Source organism: Liolophura sinensis, chromosome 6, assembly GCF_032854445.1.
Source record: "Liolophura sinensis isolate JHLJ2023 chromosome 6, CUHK_Ljap_v2, whole genome shotgun sequence".
NCBI classification, from domain to species: domain Eukaryota; kingdom Metazoa; phylum Mollusca; class Polyplacophora; order Chitonida; family Chitonidae; genus Liolophura; species Liolophura sinensis.
Window position 1 is genome coordinate 40,451,128 of NC_088300.1, and position 25,199 is coordinate 40,476,326.

Here is a 25,199-nt window from a genome sequence, read left to right on the forward strand (position 1 = left end):
AATTCAACTGTCAGAAATTCATGAAAGGTGGTTTGTATCTAACGTTTAGAGAATGAAACATCGGGAGTAAACTATTTTTGGGATGATCAAAAAGTGGAATTTGCCTTTAGCCAACATTGACTTACACATGCTAATATTATAATTTTCACTTGTATTGTAAGTTTTTGTACGCTTACACGTTGTGGCTATCCCATAAACCATCGGTCCATACGACTCTATTACTGTAACGACGCGGAGAATTAGCACAATTACCAAGTGCTCTTTAAATCGTTGGCTGAATAATATACTTCTATCCGAATTAAGAGCACTGATTGGGTATTTCATAGTCTATATACAAACACTGGAAAGACCTCAGACTGCAGTGAACCCCTCTAAGCAGACATCTGACAATCATCACCTGTCAGTTTAATGCGATTGTTACTTACTGAAGTAGTAGCCAAAACGCTATAGAAATCGCGAAGCGGCAAATAAATCGAAGCTACTGTACAATGAAATTGGAAGCTCTTGTACTCTGCTCATCGCGCTGAGATGTGAGAGTATTCCTCACTGTGAGATTTAGATAGTTCACGATCCATCAACCTAGCTCTGCTCATGCCCTCCTTCATTTTAGTGATAATGTACATGAATATCTGTTTCCAAGCGTCTTTCACTTCTCTTGTGTACACATCTTGTAACACCTCCTTTAATCCAAAGTCAATAGCTGGCCAGAGGCGCTGAAACACAGCAAAAGCAAACATGAAAAGTAAATGTACATGTATATGAATAGAGACAAGAGTGTCATTGCCTCGTTTTATTATACATAAATTCCTGGTATTCATTGTTCCCTCTGGTCTGCTAACCTTCTGGAGATATAGTTACAAGTTACATTTAAGAATAGACCACCTAATGGATTCTGGGGAATAATGTTTTGTGATATTGTTGAATCAGACACATAACCCTTAACTGGAAACTGGACTGAGCCCCGGGGAAACCCACCATGCTTGCAGACTTTCATACGTACGACCATAGAAGAAGCCAACATGATTGAGCTGGACTTGAATTCACAAGGACAAAACACCATTAAAATCAACAATATTCCGAGAGCAAGAATCAGTCAAAATATTAAAACCTCATAAAATACGTCTCCAAATACCTGATGAGATTTAGTTTTCATACAGTTTTATTTCAATACACAGCAACGCCGTCAAACCACGGAACGAAATAACACGATTTTACAATTATTTTCCGATATAAACACTCAGACCTGTTCTCTTCACCGGGTACACGCGTGTGAGATCTGGTTATGTCGCCTTTTATACATTAAGTTAAATTTGTCTAGGAGACTTAAGTCTCTACAGCTAAAACATTCAACAAAAAATCATTCAAACACGCAAAATCATTTTATTATCAAAATATAAATAGAATATTGCACAGTGAAAGTCGAATATCATAAATAAAAAGAACACTAAACACACGAAAAACTTCCAAATAGCTGGATTTGATGTATTTGTATATTATATTTGATTGTTGCTTCACACCACTTACTCAAGATGTTGAAAGCTTCCAGGCTGGATGATATTGTCAAAAGTAAAACTTCGCGTGATGATAAAGCGGTAAGAGGCTTGGTTCACAACCGAGTTCATTACTAAGACAACAGATGTAACACAAGCCTCCACCAGGCAGATAATTTGCTGATTTCATTGTTCACAGAAGTAAATAGCCATGTGCTGATTCGTTAAGGTGACTGAAATCTATGGTTTTCAGAAAATATCACCAAAAAAAAGGAGCTTTTACCCTATCATATTCTAAGTGATGCATGGTGATATCTAGGATAAACCACCGCCGCTCACAAAGGACTTCACAAAAAAAAACCTCTTGAGCGATGAGGCATGGCCAAACTGAATTCGATCACGCGACTTCTTTGAAGAAGTCAGTGCTAACGGCTCTCACGTGTTGCCAATTTCACAGTTAACATTCAGAATACACTAATATCATAATATTCATAAAAACTACAAGCAGATGAAAAACTCTGAAATAACCGAGACTGATGTATTTATATATTTGTTTGATCGTTACTTACCGCCGTAATTACTCAAGATATTATCAATACCGACTTAAGTCGAGTGGCTAGATGTTTTCCTTTATATCCCTAGGGTGGATTCAATTAAATTGTAGGAAAGGTAACTTTCTAGATTCCCCTGTTTCCCTTGTTATCGGGAACTTGATGCCGATAAGAGGTCGAAGTGCTCTGTTATGCATGAAGTCATAGGGTGGAGAGAAATCATAAGGTGAAGAGCACTTCCATTCAACCAATATGATGTACGTCACACATGAGTGAATTTGTCTGGAATTTGCTAGAACGCAGTCCCCGGCACTCCGGTTTCCTCCACTCCTGCAACTGACCACCATAATAACTGTATTTCTCCTTCGAGTTTTACGTCATACGTAACAATTATCCAGTCATATGACAAGGGGTTATTAGGTGTGTGAACGTATATTGTGTCTTCTTGTGGCAGCAAGTACCAAGTCTTTGGTATAACCCGACTTGAGTGGATCCCGGGGTATCCCGACTTTAGCCATTGGGCCACCGAAGCGGTCCGTCCAAATATAAGTGAAACATTCTTTATTATGGCCTTAACCTCCACAATCAACGTGCGGAACGATTAGATAATAAACGGTTTAATTACGGTAATTAAACACACTCAAAAATAAGCATTAATAGTTTGGTAATTCAAAATACATTTACATATACACTGAGTATCTCTCTCCTCGCACCTAAAGCTGTGTGGAGACAAACTCTGGGGGATATGTGACAAATATATTTTCAGATAACATAAACCTTTACATAAAGCGTCAAGTTGGACATTCGTTAATGCGTAGACCATGAAGAGGTACCCAGCCGATAATCGTAAGATCTATTTCCATAACGACCTGTCACACAAAGTTCTCAAAGTAATATGCAATAAGCAATATATACAGGTAACTAGTAAATAAACCTGGTAATTTGTAAGTGGAAAGCAGTCCAACGTTGAAACTCCTGCCGTATTTAGTACAAGCCAGCTAAAAACCACCAATGCAGTTATTTATCTATTTATTTATTTGACTGGTATTTTACGCCGTACTCAAGAATATTTCACTTATAGGACGGCGGCCAGCATTATGGTGGGAGGAAACCGGGCAGAGCCCGGGGGAAACCCACGACCATCCGCATATATATTTTGCTGATTAAACAAATGCAGACCCTAGACTGCCAGCCATTATGACTCACACCCTTACCCATAGTAGTTAATGTCTATTGTTTATCTGACATGTTTCCTCTGTTGTATGTTTCATCTATTGTTCATTTGCTGAATCAAAAATGTGCCAATCTTTGTCAATCTGTTGTATGGTTCTTCTATTGGTCTTATGCTGAAATTAAAACCTTAGCCTTCTCTTTAAAGACTAAGGCATTTGCTAGGAAACGTAGGCCATGTGTTTTAGATCTAAAAGTACATGTTAAGGAAGTTCCACTGTGTTCAGTCGCTGATTCCATTCTTCTGGGTTCACTATGCAGGGCAGGACTTCTTCCTGATATTTCGCAATGATGGCCCTGCATATCTCTCGAATAAGGCTACTGAGTGATGATGTTGCGAGCAATCCGGAAACCCATAGTGCAGGATCTTGAAGTCCGCTGTTGTCGGGTAACGCCACGTTATGTGGCTACCCTGAAGCTATCGTATTATTTACTGATAAATCGTAGTGGATCGTAAAAATCGTAGTACATCGTAAAAATGTCTTGACAGATCGAAGTGGAGTCCGGTCAATTCGTAGCACATCGTACCACTGTCTTGCCTACTCTTTATGTAATATTCTTGCCCACATTGAGGGAATTCGTAGTCCAGTCATGGCATGTAGTAAGGGTTCAAGTAAGATAAATTTAAATAAATAAATAATTATCTATATATATGTATGTATATGGTCTTATGTCGTATTTAACAATTTTTCAGTCAGATGACAAGGAGTCATTAGGTGTGTGTACATATACCGTGTTTTCCTGTGGCAGAGCGAGTCCATGTAGTGAAGGTGCTGCCGCCACTAAAGTATCATGCCAAAGACACCAGACATGACACCCCACCCAGTCACATTATACTGACACTAATCCATTCATTACTTGCTCGAACCCCTCATTGCTGATCGCCGAACAGGCAACAACAAGTACCACTTGTATAATCTTGGGTATGATTTCATCCCGGTTCTCACAAATTCTAGTATGTATACAAAGAATAGTGAAATAGATAGACCTTTAAGTAGAAAAGAATCCGGTGGCCATACCTCGAGATACTGGGGCCTGATCCTCATCTGGTAATGTTTCTCGCCTACACTGAGCAGTATGGCATGAAGGCAGGTAGAGTCTTCTATGCTCTCTACAGCCGCACCCAGCCCCTCCATCACGATCAAGGCGTGGTTCTTCAGCATCGCCTCATTCACCTCCCATTTCTCTAAATCCTTAGAGTTATTTTGTAAGATTTTAGGGAAATAGCGACGTAGATCCTTTTCGTTGTCGAGAAACCTGTGTGACAAGGACAAAAATCAGTAGAATAGATAATAATAATAACATAACATAATAATAATCAGTACTTTTCTCCTAAAAACACATTCAGACGGGTTTATGTCTTAGTAAGGTCCAACAGCTTCCGGGCCTTTGGCGGCTCTTGAATCCTCTATTGATTAGCTGTGATAATGATAAGGTGTCATTCTACACGAATTTTTTCTACACTTCTGATTTCCATCTCTATGGTATTTTGTGGCAATGCAGCGGGGTACGGTTTTCCGCATTCCGACGTGTTGCTTTCCATGTACATATACTTACATGCAGGTGACCCGTATTTTTCTTTTTTTTTTAATCAAAATATTTGTCAGCATTGTTTGATCCATTTTCAAAACTAGCTACACGCTAATTTATAGTGTTTCTTTCACCCAGGGCGTCATAAACGAACATGCTGTTGTTCTTTGGCAATACGATTTCATTAAACACTATTCTATAATGTTTAGCTGATGTTTTGCAATGTGACATATGAGCTGCCAAAATTGCAGGCCTACTCCCAGCTAGGTAGATCCTTAGGGCGGTCGTACAGGTGGTAAATAAAAAATTCAACAGTCACAACATAATTTGTAAACTTATTTAAAGACGGTCCATAGCAAAAAAAACAGCAATATTTTTTCGGTCAAATAGGCGAAGTTTTCTATTAATATATGGAAAGTAGCATAATATTTGGATGTACACTAAAACTTCTGTTGCCACTGTGTCATATTACAAAAAAAACAGAAAAAAAAACAAGGAACGAAACAATAATTATCAATTACCGGTTGATTATTATCAAAAGGATATATACTTTCTCAATATCCGAAACCTTAAATAAAGTAAAGTCCCTGTCATTTAAACTATGACAAACTGAGTTGGACGCTTTGGAGAAAGGTTGTTTTTAATCGCTCCTTTGACCACGTTGTCGAACAGAGCCTCCATTTTCCCCTTTCTAGAAGAAATCTTATGTTTCCGACTTCGATCAGGACATCTCCTAGTAAATACATGCAGCTAGTTAAAAACATTTCAAGGTAAGCGATTCAGATCAGTATAATGTCTGCCAGACTGATTAGACCATCCATCATGTTTTACTCGTGTGACCGCAAGAACATTGTTCAAAGACGAATATTATTTCTGATCTTGTAAACGCCGGAATCGTTAATCCAACTCTGAGAACTATGCTTTGTCCACAGACAAGTGCTTGTTTAGTCCTTAAAGCTGTGGGGAATTATTTATGTAGGATCCATACATTTTAAACCACAGAACCGTGGCAATAGTCGCTATGAATTAACTATTTTTTTGTTATATAACAGCCTGAGTTCCGAAAACACATCTTATTATCTTGGCGCAATTAGTTCGATGAAAATGGAGTCGCTATCCAAACTAATTTATGTATGTAATTTTCTGACAACCATGAGGCATCCTTGTCAGGTTATATACATATATAAAGTAATATGTTAGCAGTGTTAACTCTTCAGTAAACAATAAGAATTCAGATCTTTATTTATGAAAATGATAATGGCTTAAGCCCGACTATTAGTATCTGACAACATATTCGAAAGGTGACCAGCATATCAAAGGATCAAGCAGAAACTTTCCGTTTGAGCCAATCCCTACTAGATTTCACTGGAGAATATAACCCCCCACAGGTAATGAACGCTGTTAGCTTTGAAATATTAGACAGTATGTGTTTTAACTTTGCAGCTCGTAACCACACAGAGCTGTTCAAAATCCGTGACAGATAGCAATGAACACGAAACAAACCACCCGAACTCCATTAACTCACATCAGTCAGGGCATTAAATTTCTCTGCGAACATCTCCATCATAATCATCAGTCTACTCTTTCATCAAAATTTCCTTGTCTCTCACAAAAACGCTACAAATATATCCAGACATTCTGAAATACGCCTGACTGGAATGTTACAGTCTTAATCATCAGACCAGTCCCCTTAAATCAACAGACGGTGGTTATCTCCCCCTGCCCAGGATTCGTTTGCCACCACTGACTACACTACTTTCAGCTTCTCCTTTTCCAATCTTCCTCCTCTGACTATGACTGCTTGAAAATATTTTTCTAGTGAAAAAAATATTTTTACCTCCCACATAAACTATTATTAGACAGATGTCCATGTAAACACTAGTTTAACAAAAATATTGGTACAACAAAACCTAGTAGATACACTGCACTTTTCGCTTAACTTTATAGGCCCTACTACGCCTGTGAAGAGCATTCAGTCTGAATGGGTCTGCGTATTTTGGGAAAAGCATGACGGAAAGTTTCAGGTGAAATACAGAAACATCTGAGGTCTTAATTTTTTTGGGACTACCTTTGGTCCATGTCGTTATTGTGGCATGTGGCAAACATGACATACTTTTTGGTCTACGTGGTGGCCGATCAAAATTCCAGCTCAGTGGCCATACAAACTTTAACAGTTCTATGCACAACGTATTGACATAATGCATGATGTCGATGGAATCGATTGATCATAGCTCTTAATCATCTGAAACCCGCAAGGTGAAAACTGGGTGAGCGAGTATTTACGTGTATGCATTGCAGAAATTGGGATTTTTCCAATCAACGATAAAAAATTAAAGAAAAATGTCTTAAATGGTTTAAATTATACATTAGCAAAAATGCCAAGGGATTCGAATCCACGATCTCCTTGAGAGTTAATATACTCGATTACCACTACACTACAGACGCAACACAGGTCGAGGTAGCATTTGTTTATTCAGCATCAGGGTACGACCGAGATCTGGTAAAACAAAAGCCAAAATTATTGTTTTAAGTACCGGTATGAAGAAAGTCGTGTCCCCACAAGATGTTTCTCCCAAAGTTTCAAAGTTCGGAGATACAAATCCTGGGCCAATCATATTCTAGGGTACAACTTGCTTCGTCCATAAATCAGAACTTATCAGGTCGAATAATGAGGCATTTTTGGCTAGTCGTACCATCTATAGCGATACCAAATTGGCACCTAATTACAAACACAAATACACTCACATATTTAGGGATTCCAGCAGCTGCCTGGAAACCCTATTGTTATCATTTTTCTGAGAGCCTATACCGCTAGCGCTGTAGCTATTAACCTGAATTGTAGTATATGGTTGGTACAAGCATGTGAAAGTTACAAAGGGATACCAAAAAGGAGGAATGTAGGACACGTGGTTTGCAAATTCATACTAAAATTTGCTAAAATTTAAAATACAGAGTATATAAGACATGAAATGAACATCAATCCCTATGCCAATGTATGGGGCATAGATTATCTTTAACAGAAATAACCTCACCCAAACTGAAAGTGATAATAAATCGCAAGCAAATGAGCCTAAGAAACTGAAAATTACATTATCGGACAGTTCAGCAATGACAGGAACCCCGGTATCGCTATTTCTAGCTGTATCATATATTTTAAACTTGTAAAAATTAAAAAAATGTTGGAAAATTTTATTTTTGGATCGATGTGATCCATTAGCTGTGGGCTAAATCCCCGCCTTACCCCCTCATGCCCCCTCCTCCCCCCCACTCTTTTGGGGGGATTTTCTCCTTTGATATGTATGAATTAACTGTCTCGCGGTGCCAGATAATTACCGAGTTTATTTGTTTTCCTTGAAATGAGTAAAAATACTTTCTTTGGCCTGTTCCTTTTAAGGCTTCGTAGGAAACTGAAGGTTATGGCTGTATATAGATTTATATATCTTTCAGGTTCAGATTAATATAGCCTTACTTCTATGCATTGTGTGCTATCCAGTATTATCTGGTATCCACGGATGGCCGGACAAGTCAAGGTTACGGTGGATTAAGCGATCATCAGAGATGTGTGGATATATATATATATATATATATATATATATATATATATATATATATATATATATATATATATATATATTTGTTTGACCGATGATTAACGCCAAATGGCTATATTGGAGAAAGGGATGGCGTAAGACTTTGAGCCTGTATGGCCGCTGCGAACTGCGCAAAAACAAATGGTGCTCTTTGACGATGGAAATGAACATTAATCTACAAAAGAATCTCGACAGGATAGATTATTATCGGGAAGTAGTCATAGAGTATCAGTACCTCTGTAGTCTAGTTTAAGCTGAACACAAATGCTGGACTACATAAATAATGATACATGGCTGAACTACCCGAACCACACGTATTTCTGACTTCAAAACAAAATAAATAGCTGGCGGTGTTATGAGTGGCGTGAATCGATATGAACGGCACGGTGGAGTAGCTTCAAGGCCGGAGTGATATTCCCTGTTTCCTGATCAACGAGCGCTATAACTTATCAATATATTACACAGCATTACCCCCTGGGATGTGTGAGCCTGCGATGCACCAGTGAAGCGCAAGTCTATACACATGCCCGGGATATCAATATGAAGTGTTGCCATCTAGCCAGCTGTAGAAAGGAATCATTGTGTAATTACTCGCTTGAAAGAAATGTCACCATTTATTTGTTTGTCGCATACTTTTTTGAAAAAAAACGTCTATGACCTGTCCGAACTCCTACGGCTGGGATTCGGCGTTAGGTTCCAACCGAATTATTTAATGTTTTATATATTTATTTATTTATTTGGTCTGCTTTGTGATTAACTACAGAAAAACTACATGTGTCTATACTTAGTCAGTATTCAGAAATCCACATTGGAACATTATGACTGATATTAAAAGAAACGTGAAACGTTTGATTTATTTGATTGGTGTTTTACGCCGTACTCAAGAATATTCCACTTATACGACGGCGACCTGTATTATGGTGGGAGGAAACCGGACAGAGCCCGGGGAAACCCAAGACCATCCTCAGACTGCTGCCAGATCTGAAACATTTGGTTTTTATTTCTTAATATACAGTTTTGGGTGTGTCCTAAAGCACATAAAAACATCTCAGCCATCTTCTTGAGACGTAAAATTGGCTTTAAACTACAGTTTTCTTCCAACTTCCTTCACCTACTTTAAAACCATAATCTTCAGCTTGAGGTCCTTTTCATGTATCCTTTCAGACGATTGAATGCATGATGTCAACTTTAAGGCTCCTTTATATTTCACTGATTGAATATCTCAGCAAAATGTATAAATGTAAATGATGTCTACAAGTATGGTATTAGGCTCCACTTAACCCAGTATTTTTTTGAACCAAGATCATACAGAATGCGTAAGTGGAAAGGTCTGCAACAACCTGCGGATGGACGTGGATTTCATCAGGGCTATGCCCAGTTTCCTCCCACCATAATGCTGGCCGCCATTGTATAAGTGAAATATTCTTGAGTACGGCGTAAAACAACAAGCAAACAAATAAAATAAATATTCATACATAATATATATATATATATATATTTACTGACTTTTCAACATAAACATTAAGAAATTATTTTAGAATCCCCGGTGATCAAATGTATTACCCCGGCAATATCGCCAGTTCTCAAATTGTGCAACTTCTTTTGTGCATTACAAAAAGCACAGAGGCCGTAAAGTCGAATATGAAAATGGTCAAATCTGCGAGTACGCGGTCGATATACAGTATGACGAAGACATTGTACCAGGTTCCACGCAAGTATGCCTCACTGAAAATACAACACTATACCTAATGTAGATATACATAGAAAAAGCATCCCTTAAAAAAATCTAAATAGCATATACCTTTCATTTTGTGACATGGCAAAGCAAGCAAATTCACATATACACTGAGAAAATTGAAAGTGCCGTCATGTATGTTATCAGTTATAACCAATTAGGACTTAATTCTGTAACACGAGGGCGCAGATTTCTCGACCGCCTTCACGTGAAACCTGGTTTGCTTTTGAGCTATAAATGCGTGGGATACCAGTGACGCGTTTTAATTGATTTATAGATTTACCAAACACATTTAAGTCTTTCTCCATCCCTCTTTGTTATAGCTACGGTTATATGTTTTCTAATATTTTAATGTGTGACTGACTCAATGTATAAGTGAATCAAAACATAGCGGACAAAAGTATGAGCTACTCCATGGAATCAAGATCTGTGCACATGTATGAGTGACTGTATGTGTTGCAGAAGTTAAATCCATAACATGCGAAAGTGGCAGACTCACAGACATAGTAAGCGCCAGGAAGTGTGGTCTTAAACAGATCGGAGTGCGATTATGTCGAATAAATCGATTATCTTGATATTCATCTTTTAAAAACTGCACACGTGAATATGCGAGTTAGGTTATCACTTGGAACAGTCAGTATTACAAGGTGTGTTATCATAGGGTTACACGCCTCTTAAACATTGTTTTCCTGAGGTGATAGAGTGGCGACACAATCTGATACTGTGGTTATGTGACTGAAAAATGTCACAAATGGCTGGTCAGAGGAAAAATCAACTCGATTTTATATCAGTTTATTCAATCTACTTACATGCATTTGTCAAACGACAGAGAAAGATACGTGCAGGTGTCGCCTCTACGCACTTCCAAAACGGGCCAATGATTCATGTATTGATTTATTTGATTGGTGTCTTCGCCGTACTCAATAATATTTCGCATATACGATGACGGCCATCAGTATGGTGGGGGAAAACCCACGACCATCGGCAGGTTGCTGTAGACCTACTCGCTTACGGCTGGAGAGGATGTCACCGTGCTCCACCATGGACTCGAACTCACAGAGGCCGCACTAGTGAAATGCTCAAGGGCCATGGCGAGGCGCTGGCAAGCTAACCACCTCAACCCAACCCCCGACGGGCCATTGCAAAAGTGATGCAATGAACAACATTTCACACGAATGTAGCTGTTTCCCAGTAAAATAGCAACGTTAACACCACCAAACAGTTGCATTTAACTATGTCTGAATAACAAAAGTTACAAAGTGTACAGCTCACCAGGAAGATCTCCAAACGGATTTGTATGTAAAGGCAAATGACGTGTGGACCTGGGCGTATAGAAAGTGTGAAACGGGTACATACCATCCTGAGAGAAAACCTATACTCGTTTAGAGTAATTATACAATAATTGCGTCATGGTTCGAGTTAATGCCCCTACAGATAATCGATCAGGCGTCTATAGAGGTAAATCCTACATTTCCAAGGCCCACCCAAATCACCTCTACTTTCACGCAAACTAAGTAGATAATGCATCCGGGAGGCATGCTTGTCTGTCCCGCCATGCATTACAATGCTCTCCACGATATATAACTATTGATTTCTTTAAGGTAGGTCGCTTTCTGTTCTCTGTGCCAATTCGCATATTAACCACAAAATGTTGTCTTTCTCTCTCGCACAGTGCGCAGAGTTTCAAGTGTTCTCATGACGCCAGTGAGGATAGATAAGAGTTAATCGATATGGCAACTACAGACAAAGTGGGGTAGAACCTACTGGCAAAGCCTGAAATACACAACACTTTGACAGTTTGGCTTCTGGCATAAGACTAAGTTTTGACCCTCTTGACACTGTATTATGAGACATCTTTTAAGACTATGATTAGAAGTTTCAATCAGGCGGCGAATCCATTAGCACAGAAAACCGTAAACAGAAACAAACTGAATATAAAAATTACAGTCAAAATACTGAAACGGCTTAACGAGAAGCCTCACTGTACGGGTTACATGGGACAATTCGCCAATTAAGACAGTTGCAGCTGCTCTGGAGTTACCCTCTATTCTGTTGTCTTTTATTCAGGTGGTATTGAGAAGGTGTGCGTGCATTACAGGGGAGCGTATGTAAGATACTGGCGTCTTTATCGGTAAACAACACCTGGTCAGGAATCTATAGGCCGCGTGCATGCTGTATATATCAGTTTCAGTTTGTCCACTTTCACGGCGTGAATGTTTATTATTTTGCAGGTTAGAGAGCACCGAAACCGACTACCTAAGTGTTTTACCTTACAATGCTTATGACCCTTGAGGTGCCTGTTGAAACTGCTTGTCCTGCCGCTTGCGCAATCTAATGTTCTAAAAAAGACCGTTTGTCTTTGACCAATATGATGTACCCATATGTACGACCCACGAGGGAAGGTTCGTTAGTAACTTGTCAAAGCCCCTGGTTTTTTCCGTGCATTCATATCTCCTTCGGGCATAAAACTGATCGCCATTGTATAAGTGAAACAGACTAAATGAATAAATAAATAAATAGATAAATAAACAAATATTTTGCAAGGCGTTATGTTTTACACATTTATCTAACGCATTTAAATACGAGCTTGGCATACAGTGTGACGTTTGGCGGAGAGCAAAGCTCAGTGTGGCGCCAAGCTGGTAACGAGAAACGGTTAACATGGGCTTTTATATGTGACGTATTGTGTTATGGTTTCAAACCTGAACTCTGTGAATAACGTTATGATCTTGAACAATAAAAATCACATTTCTGCAAGAAGTGTGAATTAGCCTATTTACATAACTTGCCTAGTGTCAGCAGTTTTCAGTGTCCATACAAGCTTTATAACTGGCAGGTTGGCAATACACTTTCAAGGTTTGCAGTGTGTCCACTGACTGTCTACACTGCACGTCCACAAGTATACTGGATAGGCAAGGTCCAGGACAGATTTTCGTGTCTCTGAACATGAAACATACACTGATAATGTAGGCCTATAGAACACCGCTTATGTCGTAGCCTGTTTAGCATGTGTTGGGTGATTCATACAAATGCAATAGAACAAAACACAGTTGGGTGTTACAAAGCATCTATTTATAGTCTGCCCGAATCAGGAGTAAATTGCAGTAGCTGTTCCTGTTTTGACAAACACTGAGCTGTTTATGGCGCTACGTGTAAGGGTCATTCCTCACGGGTAGCCATGTTGGGTAACCCTACATGGTCATCTATAAAACAGTTTTTTAACCATTGCATCAGAAGTCGTCACGTGTACACATTCTAATACATTCCACAGGGAGATAAATCAGATCCTTTCAGACACTCATCAACCATTAAAAGCAATAAATTCACAATGACACGTCGTCAACTTTCATGTTACATCACTCACCGAAAAGTAAGAAAGATTTCTTCTACACTTTATAACATGTAATATGAAGTCTATTTGCGTGATACAAATGATTGGGTCAAATTCTTGGCTGAACACAACAAGTTGCATACATCCATGAAGTAAAAAACTGGACAGCAACGAGTAATCTGAAGAAATTTCACATGGTTGTTCCTTCCTACTTCTTGTTTCTCTTTTTATTAATGGGTCCCAAAAGAGAAATTAACCCCTTTGGTTGCAAAGTTCTACTTCCACTTGTAAATAATCTACCGTTATAATCCCGGACAATCTCCTTTTTTAATTAAACCTCATGCGATGGAAAGGGTGAAACTCTATGAATGGCTCACGTAACATACTACAAGAAAACTACAGAAAATGATCTATATAATATATCTAGAGATAGTTCATCAATATATATAAACGAATAATAATCTTACCTTAACAGACCGGCATTGGTCTGGTTTTACAAAACTTCCTAAGTTCAGTAAATTGCTTAAAAGGTAACTTTTTTGTTTAAGATGGAGTGTTTCTCCATAAAAGTCAAACACTTCATAACGAATAACGTTGCCTTACGTTAGGAAAACAAAATGAAATTTCGTGAAACCGGGCCCTGTTGATTTCAAATTCCAACACCGTATCCCTCTTATACTGTATATAATGCGCTACCGGTATGTCAAATTTCAAAATGTATATTTTTAACGCCAAACACTACTATAGCACTCAGTTTCCAATTGATTTATTTTTCAGTATTTACTGCGGATCTTCTAACACGTGACATTTTCCTCCGCCATGCTTACATTACACAGGAGTGAAAAACTGATGATTAAAACAACTCTATAGTCAGAATGAGTATAAGGGAAAAGACCACCATGGAGAATCTCGGCGGTTGGTGCGCGCATTAGTCTACCTATACAGCCTAAGAGTATGAATTAATGGATTATTTTGTTATTAAAAACATTTACTCTGTTCTTTATGATCAATAGTATACTAGGGCCTTTGTGGCTCAGTTGGTTAGCCCTCTAGCGGAGCGTAATGACCCGGGAGTCTCTCACCAATGCGATTGCTGTGAGTTCAAGTCCAGCTCATGCTGGCTTCCTCTCCGGCCCTACGTGGGAAGTATATGATAACTTGTAACTGATATAACTGATATCTTGAATACGGCGTAAAACACCAATCAAATAAATAAATAAATAAATAGTATACATGAGAGAAAAGGGTTTCCCTTCGGTTCTGCCCTCTCCTGTCTCAATCAGTTTCTTCTAAATCTATTACGTAATTTTTAAAGGCTATTTGTACATATACATGGTTGCCTTGGCAATTAAACAAGTCATCATTATGTTTAAGGACCTGGCACCTGGCTAAAATGTATTTCAGTCGAAAGCAGGATGCCGATGTTTTCTGAAAAGTATCATACATTAGCATTTCAATGAGATTTCCTCGAATAACATGTAGAACAACATGACAATACTGCACAAATGGCTGGTGTGAGTCGAGGCAGCCATTTTGAGAATTTTATCCAATCAAACACTTTGCTATCAGCTTGCGTGGCCTAAGCTGCTACGTAGCCTTTACTCATTCACTCCATAAAGTGACATATGATAACTCAGAACTACTGAATAGGGCCTCAGTTTCCAAGGAGATCGTTTACAAGGATTTAGTTACGTGTGGCCGAAGAGTTATGTCACGAAGTGTTGTGGAACGAGTCTTTGTCATTCACGGACCACCGCAGACGTCAAATTAATTGATTTACAAGCTGTGTAAGATTAGACGACGGTATCACTAATTATGTCAGACAGTTGTATACTTTCTCGGCCCAAACCGCATTCATCTCTCCAAATACTTTTATTGTCGTTCATTTTAGCCTTTAATCAGCAGTTTATAGATAACAAATATCAGAGTTTGTGCAAATTTCATTAGGGATGCAAGAGGTTTATGGGAATGAGAAGGCGACATTTCATAGGATAACGCTTAAGATTAATTAAATCTTATTATATGTTTTTTTTCTCTGAATTTATAACAACTGAAGAATTAAAATTTAAGCATAAAATCCAGAGACAGTCGAATGCCAAGATCAGCCTCAGTGCTGCTCAGGCTTATTTCCATCTGATTCAGAACTGAGCATAAATCTAGCTGTACAACAAACCCCTGGTAATTTTGTAAACATTTAAATGGGATCAAAATCTCCAGTATGTTTAATTTCCAAGAAAACTATATGTATCGCTTAAGCCTTCATCGTCGAACTTCTATCTTCCATGGGCTGCTGTTCACACTATTATACAGAAAATGCTTTTGACGTTAGAGAACTAGAGTAAACATCATGTCGACTTGTTCTCGATAAAGGAAATGTGCTGAAACTGTGTCAAGAGTTTCACTAAACTTTTACTGGGTTAAGAAAAATTAACAAAAAAATTTAAATTCCCGTGTAAGACACTTTGAGTGGTAGTTTTTCAGTGGACATAAACATAAGTCAGGTGCTTTCTAGGACGGAATACTTTAAAATCTTATCTCGTTTTGCATTCAATAAATTTCAAGGTTGGCCACATAAGACTGCAATATATGTCATAAAACAAATAAAGAGCACTTAGTTTAGATGAGTTATTAAACATTTGCATGATAGTGTTCATGTGACCAGGTCTCTCATCAAGTAAATATTTAATACAGCTTACTTGTAAAAGATGTAAATTATTTTAATAATAAAGTGTTGTCAGCTATAGTACAATATAGTAAGTGCTCAGATAGACGTAGCTATGTTTTGACTGTTAAGCTGTGTAGTGAGGAGATTCAATGAACACCTCAGGCATACCTGAGAGGAAAATAGACTCATCAAATAAGGTTCGAGAACATACACTGGTTATACTTGAAAACAGCAGTATTCCTTAAGGTTTCCTGTATAGTTACATGCATGCGTCTATATAAAATGATGCTTCAAGAAGCTTAAAGAAAATACCCGCAAGACTGGTTTATTTCTACATCAGTAAATTACACATTCATTTTCCATTTTTCCCTTTCCACATAATGGTCGTTATCAGTGCAATGGTCATAGCCTGAGATTACCAAGCAGCCGATTTAGCCTACACAGACATGAGAAATATCGAATTTTTTTCATTCCTTTTCTCCTCTTCTGATTTTTTAAAATCTTATTGTTCACAGGAAAACGATATATATATATATATATATTGCTCAAAAATAAAATGAAAAATGATAAAATATCATATATAAAATGATAAATTGCTGCGTAAAACGTGTTGAAAGCTACACAAAAGAAGCTGTATCTGGAAATGAAGATTCCATAGTATATAAATATTTCACGTTATGCAATAAAAAACAATTCGCGCACGTCTAACCTTTCCCACCATTCCGTCAAAACTGTTGTTGCGTAGACAAATGCTTCAGAAAGAAAAGCTGGTCGCGTTATCATCTAGCTTACGTTTATATGTCGGGGAGATAAAAGATGATGTCCCCAGCTGATGGACCACGAATGTATGAGAGACATTCAGATAAGGACCCAAGCGACATACAGAATTTAACAATTTAACAATTGACATGTAGTCAACAACCAGGGACGGCCCGAAAATCTAATTTGAGTATACCTGAGTGCTAATAATCAATTTTATAAATCTTTTCTGTTGTTCGTTCGCCCGTTGTGTTATGCTGTTTGTTGATTCGTTTGAAAATTGATTCTGTTGTTTGACGGCCTCTTCACTGAAAAACATATCACATCATACAAAGTCCAGATATAGCTGTGTCGCTAGTCGTTTTTTTTTATGACGAGGATCCACAGAGAGGTGCTGTCGTTACAGAGAGATTACTTCTCACCTTCCTACACCAATGAACAGAGTGAAGCTGGAAATGTATATGAGCAATTACGTCCAGAGTGGCTAAAACATTTCAAATAAAAACATACTCCTAGCTAATAAGACGGCAATGAGAGTTACGGTTAGAGTAAAATGTCAGCAGCGTATATAGTCATACCAGGAAACGACCACATCTGAGACACCCTCAGGAAGTAATGGCACCATCGAGACAGCGAGAAAGCGCTCCTCCCAGTACAGATTCTTCGGTGAGAAGAACAAAATCGGACAGTAAAAATGACTCAAGTGTAAAACGACGGAACTGTTGAAACTCGCTCAGCGGTATTCGATTTCTGCGAAAATCTCTAGGAAGACACGAGATTTTGTCAGCAGGGTAACAGATTGCCGGGATGTGCATGTGTTTTTCCGTGGATACAGGCTAGAACTGCCGCACACACTGCAAGCTGACAAGCTCCTGGGAATCTTTTAAGGTCTACTCGCAAAGGCACGTGGAAATTTTTTGTTGAAAGTCGAATACAGCTTATTTGAAGCTTATTTTTGCCGACGGCAAAAAAGTCTGATGCTATTTTAAACGTTATTTCCTGAAGCTAAGGCTTCCGGATGTCTACTGAAATGTGTCTAATTTTGAGTGGACAATCCAGTGTACAGTTAAATCACGGGATTCCCTTCGACCATTCGCCTACTCAAATGTTGAGTTTTTTCAGTGGGTTACCACCCTTTCTAGGATGTAATCTCTTAATTTGCCCTTTTCGAAAAATATAAGCCTCAGGCGTTAAATTAGCATTCCAATGCAACTCATTTGTGTATTTATAATATATCAGTATATCCCTTTAACGCAGTAATCATAACATATTAAATTTATAGCACTGCCAGCAACGGATCATGATGAACAGATAAAATAGCATCATTTTATTACTATGTGTATGTGACCCAAAAATCTTATCCGACCTTACTGTTCAACATGCATAAGCCGACTTCTGAGCATTGAATGTGGTTATTTCCCTTCACATGTCAGAAGGATTTAAACGCCTACAGCATAAAGAGTAAAACCGGAGCACAATGTCATAGTTGTTAAAAGGTGCCACGTTATCAGTGAAATAAGGCCAAGTTGTCAGTTTACCTGAGTTAAGGTTTTACCTGCTCATGTAAATCTGTACTTAAAAGAGAAGGTAAAAATGTTATAATGTAATAATACTCAAAATATTCTCTTCTCGGATCCGAGTTCTCCGCACCTTCCGCGTTCTCCTCACCTCCCGCGTTCTCTGCACCTTCCGCGTTCTCTGCACCTTCAGCGTTCAATACATGGGAGGAAGAGGTTCCGGTCAAAAATGGACGCTATGATCCCGGCAACATAATTTTCATCACATTTAACATTCCATAACCACTTCAAAACATAGCATATGTTGTAATGTTACTAAACTTCTACCAGTTGACATTGGTTAGAGTGAGTGAGTGAGTGCTTGGAGTTTAACGTATGGCGACGAAGGAATCTATACTTAAAAGAGAAGGTAAAAACGTTAATTGCAATTCATTAGACGTCTAGTATAATAATACTCAAAATATTCTCTTCTCGGATCCGAGTATTTCCGCACCTTCCGCGTTCTCCTCCCCTCTCGCGTTCTCCGCACCTTCCGCGTTCTATGTAATGCATGTAATGTGCCTCCTTGTTGGAGGATGGATTTCTACTGCTCTTTAATTCAGTGCTGCTTCGCTGAGACGACTTACCGAAGGCAAGTAAGGTGCCCCGCCCGAGCCATTATACTGATCGGGTTAACCAGTCGTTGCACTATCCCCTTCATGCTGAAGGTCAAGTGAGGAAGTTACAACGACGCTCCTACCAACTGTACTATTGGGGCCGGTGACATTTGTGAGATGTATCATAGGTGTAAATATAGTGCTGAATATTGCTACGAGTACACAGCGTTGCTACGAGTACACAGCGTTGCTACGAGTACAAAGCGTTGTTACGAGTACAAAGCGTTGCTACGAGTACAAAGCGCACAGTCTGTATATACACACAGTAAAAACTGGGCGAATTGTGGATGTACAACCTTCCCATTCAAACATATAAGAAAAAAAGAAACTTGCGCCGCGCCGGCACGCTAACCACCTCAGCATTTTGATCGTATGAATGTTATTTGGAGATTACTGGATGCAAGTGCTACATGTAACCATGTATGGAAACTTAGTGAATGAAAAGCCACAATCCTGTAGATTCCTTGAAATTAAGATGAAACTATGCCTTCACAATAAGGAGTTGAAATGGATAACTTGTTATAGACAGTAACCCTCGTTATCTGTAGTGGCGCTATACTTGTCATCAAATCACAGTAAGATCTAATTATACTGTGCATCTTTTATGCCTTTCACAACATTTCATATTTTCCCATTTTTAAAAGTTCGAAGGGAAATCAAGTTTGTTGAAGGTTAACGATTAAAGAAATGCATTACAATATAAATCTGAAATCTTTTGACAATATTTGACAAAAGCTTTCAGAGAGAACTGTTGTACCGGTCCCATTCCTACAGAAATGAACGCGAAGGAGATTAGCACGCCCGTGTGGCGGGATGACCCAGGAGCCTCTCACTAATGCAGTTGCTGGCTTCCTCTCCGGCCGTAAGTGGGAAGGCCCTCGGCAACTTGCCGATGGTCGTGGGTTTCCACCGGGCTCTGCCAGGTTTCCCCCATCATAATGCTGGCCGCCATCGTATAAGTGAAATATTATTGAGTACGACGTAAAACACCAATCAAATAAATAAATAGAAAAAAAATTAATGGTAATGTTAAATATATCCAAAAAAACAAAAAAATAATGAAATACAAGCAGATCTGAACGTTGACCTCAGGTGGATGTCAGGATCAGCAGTGCTCCCACACCCCTATGGGTGCATATAGGTCTATTTGTGTGGATTATTTAGTTATTTGACTGCTGTTTAAGCGCCCTAATTTTCACTTATCAGCGGTCAGTTTCATGGGGTGGAGGAAACCGGGTGCGCGACAGGTATACCACTATTCGTTTACCTGACAAACCTGCTGCATCACTGAAAACGCAGAGTTGGATTTGAGTACGCGACCTCACTTGTCAAGAACCTGACACTTGTAGCAAGACAGCATTTTTACCGTCTTAGCTTGCATGAGCGTCGGGAGGTTGTACCGCATTTGTGATGTGGCGTTGCAATTTGTCTTACCTAGAGTAGATACGAAGCCCTGTTTCTTCCATTTCATCTTTAACCAGATCCCAACTGTGCTTGACCAGGTCCACTTGTCGGTTTGTGAGAAAGGCGCTTATCTGCACCTCCTCGGAACGCTGGGTGCTATACGCCCCACATCCCATTTCCCAGCGCGGACAACGGGGCTGAGCCAGGTTAGCAGCACAGTATCAGACGCCTGTCGACTCGCACAGCCAGCAGCACAGCATCATCTACTTCTATCGAGTACATATTTGCCTGAACAGGCACGAATGAATAACGGGAATAGTTAACCCCGGTGAGCCTTAACATGGCAGACAAGACAATGAATAGCGCAGGTCGATTGTGAACACCAAGCCGAAAGTGTCGATGGTGGCGGCGAGAGTCCTGCCGACTGTATGAGGAATTTGGAACTGGTGGTTGGGGGGGAAGGTACCAAGTCGCGTGAACTCGCGTGTCAGCTCCACTCTGAACGTCAATTACGGGGCACTTAACGCCACCGCCGCCATCGCCGGCGGCTCCACAATGTCACTTAACTTACTGTTTAGTAAGTGTAGATAGGTGTAGCTAATAATGGTAATGAAAATTGCATGTTATGATATGCCAGGTCCCTCGTTAATCCACAGAGAAATGTGAAGGTTAAACAGCAGGTCCAGACAATTGTAATAGTATTTCATGTTCCGAAATTGTTATCATACAGGTATCTGATACATGTACATAAGCTATCTACCATGGATATAACAGCCTCTGCTTTCTGAGCCCTTTACCAACCCTTCCCGTCTCCTCATTAGTTCCCTAGCAGTATACTTGAGTTTCAGGCCGTTTCGTTTATTCTCGGCAAAATTATGGCCGTTTTTCTTGTATGACAGACTTCGACATACAGGTTCATATGTACTACTATATATGTACTATTCTCACGGCTGAGACATGATTAGCATAAAGTAATACCATAGCAAAACAATAATACAGAATACTTGGTCTTTATGTACATATATTATTATTCTTAGTATTGATAAGCTGCAGGTAAACCAGTCGTTTGGCCGACGAGTAGTTTTCCACAGTTATCATAGATTAATACAGGTACAGATAATAGGAGTTCCTGTAATCCACTCCATGGCTTTCTATTAACAAAATATGGGATGACACTTTAAAGGATGGCGGTAATAAAAGTATTAAGCTAGAATACAATTTCCAAGTTTAAATGCCACATGAAACATTCGGTTTTTATTTCTTAACATGCCTTTTATGTTTGAATATGTAGAAACAATTTTGAAAAAGGCTTATCATATTTCTTCTAGGGGGCTATAAAATTGCTTTGGAGTACACATTTTCTCAGGCCGCAGTCAGCAGTGATAGTTGCCAAAACAAGTTGAAACAACACTGCAGGGAGGGAAGCACGGATAGGGGCCCTAAGCTGGTCCTGTGGTGCCAATGGTAAATGCATCGATGACGTCTGTTCTGAACAATGACGGAAAAAATGCACAACGTAGAGGAGTTATTAAGAGATATATCTAAAAATGGAAAAAAAAATTTGGGTACAACTTTCTTCTTTTGCCTCAATACCATCCTCTAGTGTTCCTTTAGTGTTCGCTTTAGCGTTCCTTTGCATGTATCCTTTAAATTTCACATAAAAATAAAAAAAACTAAAGGATTTGGAATTTAAAACATGTATATCTGTAGTCAGATTTAGTTTCTTTTATTTTACGTTTTCAGCCTGCTGTGCTTGTATGTGTGTTGTAAGTAGGCTACATGTTCAAGTTTTCTCCAGAAGCTTTACAGTAAGTATGATACAAGATTTTCCAGTCAAGATATTTTTGTGACTTGTAGTCGCCACTCTACAGCACATCAGAGTACATATGTATGTATGCAATGGGTTTAATGCAATGTACGTCACAATTTCAGCCATATGACAACGAGTCATTAGGTGTGTTTACATACATTGTGTCTTCTTGTGGCATGGCAAGTCCTTACTGCCAAAGTGCTGCCGCCACTGACGTATCATACCGAAGACACCAGACATGACACCCCGCCCAGTCACATTATACTGACACCAGGTCAGCCAGTCATGTTTCCATTCTCTAACCTCTAAGGCCGACTTCGACGCGGACGCTCTAACCTTTAGGCCACCGGAGCGGTCCACATCAAAGTAAGTTATGTTCATGCAATTTGAGATATGCTGATATACAAATGTTGTTGATTATCATTAAAAGAAAAATCAAAAGATAATATAACCTTAGTAATAATTATGTGACTGGGCTTACAACCTGGGATATGAACCAGCAATCCCTGAGTTTCCAGTTAACGCTCCTACCACCTAAGGGAAGTTCTTCAGCGATGAATGTATACATTTGGTATAGTGTTTCTTATCTCGATGGAAGAAAGCTGGTAGATTACCATGGCGACATCATTTACACGGCCAGGCAGCGAACCTCGCTTAGAAAATTAAGCTAAAGCATACCTTACATGTATCTGTCTATCGAAGAATGTCCGGTACCTCTGAATCTCCAGGAAATGACTAATATGCCTTTAAGGTACAATGCTGCTATTGTCAATACTCCAATCTGCTTCTTCAGAAGGAGAGAAAAACTGTAAGTGATGCTGCGTTTTCCCCCGGAGTGTTTCATGGGGTTTCCTTCAATTCTAGGCATAAACGAATGTTTATATGGATCCTTGAATTTAAATACATGATTGACCATTAATTGCTGGTGCCATATTATGTGAGACCGACAGGGTATAGCTCTGTTTCAGAATGGATTAAAGTGATTAAATACGCCCCCGCCGAATTATTTAAGCCGCATTCATCCATAAAATTGTTTTATTTATTTATTTATTTGATTGGTATTTTACGCCGTACTCAAAAATATTTCACTTATACGACGGCGGCCAGCATTATAGTGGGTGGAAACCGGGCAGAGCCCGGGAGAAACCCACGGCCATCCGCAGGTTGCTGAGAGACCTTCCCACGTAGGACCAGAGAGGAAGCCAGCATGAAAACTATTTTAGGTGTTGGTTATGATCATTTTATTCACACTTTAGATGGAGAGAATGAACGTGTATAAAGATCAAGATAAATTTTTGTGTTCTATGACATCACTTAGTTTTTCATCACGGTGACCGCAGTGTCCTCCGTGTTCAAGATTTCCGTATAAATTTTGCTATCAGTGACATGCACATCAACGAGGAGATGGTTCCCACAGTGAAGTTACGTTTGATCTAGTCTTAAGTGGCTTTTCCACCATACAGGATCTGATGTTGGTGATAAGGCGATATTGACATAGCGGAAAAACCATTTTCCATGGTTTCATTTCTATGGGTTCCATGTCCAATAAAGTAGAATCAAAAGACATCCAGTGCAAATCGATCTAGGACTTTTTCGTAAACGACCTTTCCAGCACAAATGCCACTCTTATCTGACTTATTAGACAGGCGTTTTACGCCGTACTTAAGAAGATTTCACTTACACGACCATAGTCAGCATTTTAATGAGAAGAAATCGGACAGACCGCGAGGTAAAGCCACAACCATCCGCAGGTTGCTGTCAAAGAGGAAACCAGTATAAGCTGGACTTAAACTCACAACCATCCTAGATCGTTGCTCAAATTGCGTACGGTGCCAATTAACCTTTGACCTTGTCTGAAGTGACCTTTTCCGCAACATAATCTTGTTGATGATTCTTATTATATGGGTAATGCTCAACATTTTGCGTCTGGTTTCAGAGGTGTAGTTTGTGTGTCAAAGAAATCATTACTTTATAATGATACGCTAATTAGTGTTTGTTTTAAATGGCCTTTCCTTCACAAAATTTCGTCTTATGTTGCAGTTTTGTAATTTGTATGAATTTCCTTTAAATACAGCACTGATGTCAGTTCATAGACAAATAAATCTGAAGTAAGGGATATAAGAATGAGCCACAGTAGCTCACCCATCACTGGCTGCACAGAACACAAAGGTTTCCATAGTCAGCACGACTACATCTACCCTGGGAGATATCATACTACATCCGAGATCTACCACACCAAACAGTTAAAGCATTTGTAGCTCTCATGTCAAATAAATATTTGCTGGCTTCTGTTGAAAATGAGCTTGTGCACAAACATTTTGTCAAATTTCAACAATATTTGGATCAGTTACAGCCTGGAAAGCAAAAACTAGTTGGAATAAAGCAAATCATTAAATATGCAAAACATTAGCACAAATCGGGCTGGTTTCAAACAAATTAAACTGCAGGCAAGTTTTTCTCCCAATCAGACAATATGTGGAGCAGTTCATACATGTAGCATAGAAAGGAGCCAAAAAAATTATACCTGCACATGGATGGATCCAGCTGTTTTTTTTTTAACTTGCTTCTGAGCCACCACAAAATGTACCTTTATCAAAATCTGACAATATGTGGAGCAGTTCATACATGTAGCATGGAAAGCAGCCATCAAAATTATACCTGCACATGGATGGATCCAGCTGTTTTTTAACTTGCTTCTGAGCCACCACAAAATGTACCTTTATCAAAATCAGACAATATGTGGAGCAGTTCATACATGTAGCATGGAAAGCAGCCATCAAAATCATACCTGCACATGGATGGATCCAGCTGTTTTTTAACTTGCTTCTGAGCCACCACAAAATGTACCATTATCAAAATCTGACAATATGTGGAGCAGTCTATACATGTAGCATGGAAAGCAGCCATCAAAATTATACCTGCACAGGGATG

The 25,199-nt window shown here is 39.1% G+C and overlaps 1 protein-coding gene across 1 annotated transcript; it reads right to left on the minus strand.

Annotated features, from left to right (window-relative positions):
* Window positions 1–515: 515 nt before the first annotated feature.
* On the minus strand, window positions 516–20,634 carry LOC135467197 (neuroglobin-like). Its single transcript, XM_064744962.1, has 3 exons — window positions 20,489–20,634; window positions 4,291–4,528; window positions 516–713 (listed from the first exon to the last, which is right to left on the minus strand). The coding sequence occupies exons 1-3, from the start codon at window positions 20,632–20,634 to the stop codon at window positions 516–518; spliced, it is 582 nt and encodes a 193-aa protein (XP_064601032.1).
* Between the last annotated feature and the right edge of the window lie 4,565 nt (window positions 20,635–25,199).

Excerpts from the sequence above, each read along its gene's own strand:
- LOC135467197 (XM_064744962.1), bottom strand. The coding sequence starts at position 20,634 with ATGGGATGTGGGGCGTATAGCACCCAGCGTTCCGAGGAGGTGCAGATA. Across the intron at positions 4,529-20,488 it reads GGGCTTCGTATCTACTCTAG|GTTTCTCGACAACGAAAAGG; the intron begins GTAAGACAAATT and ends CTTGTCACACAG. Across the intron at positions 714-4,290 it reads TCAGGCCCCAGTATCTCGAG|CGCCTCTGGCCAGCTATTGA; the intron begins GTATGGCCACCG and ends GCTGTGTTTCAG.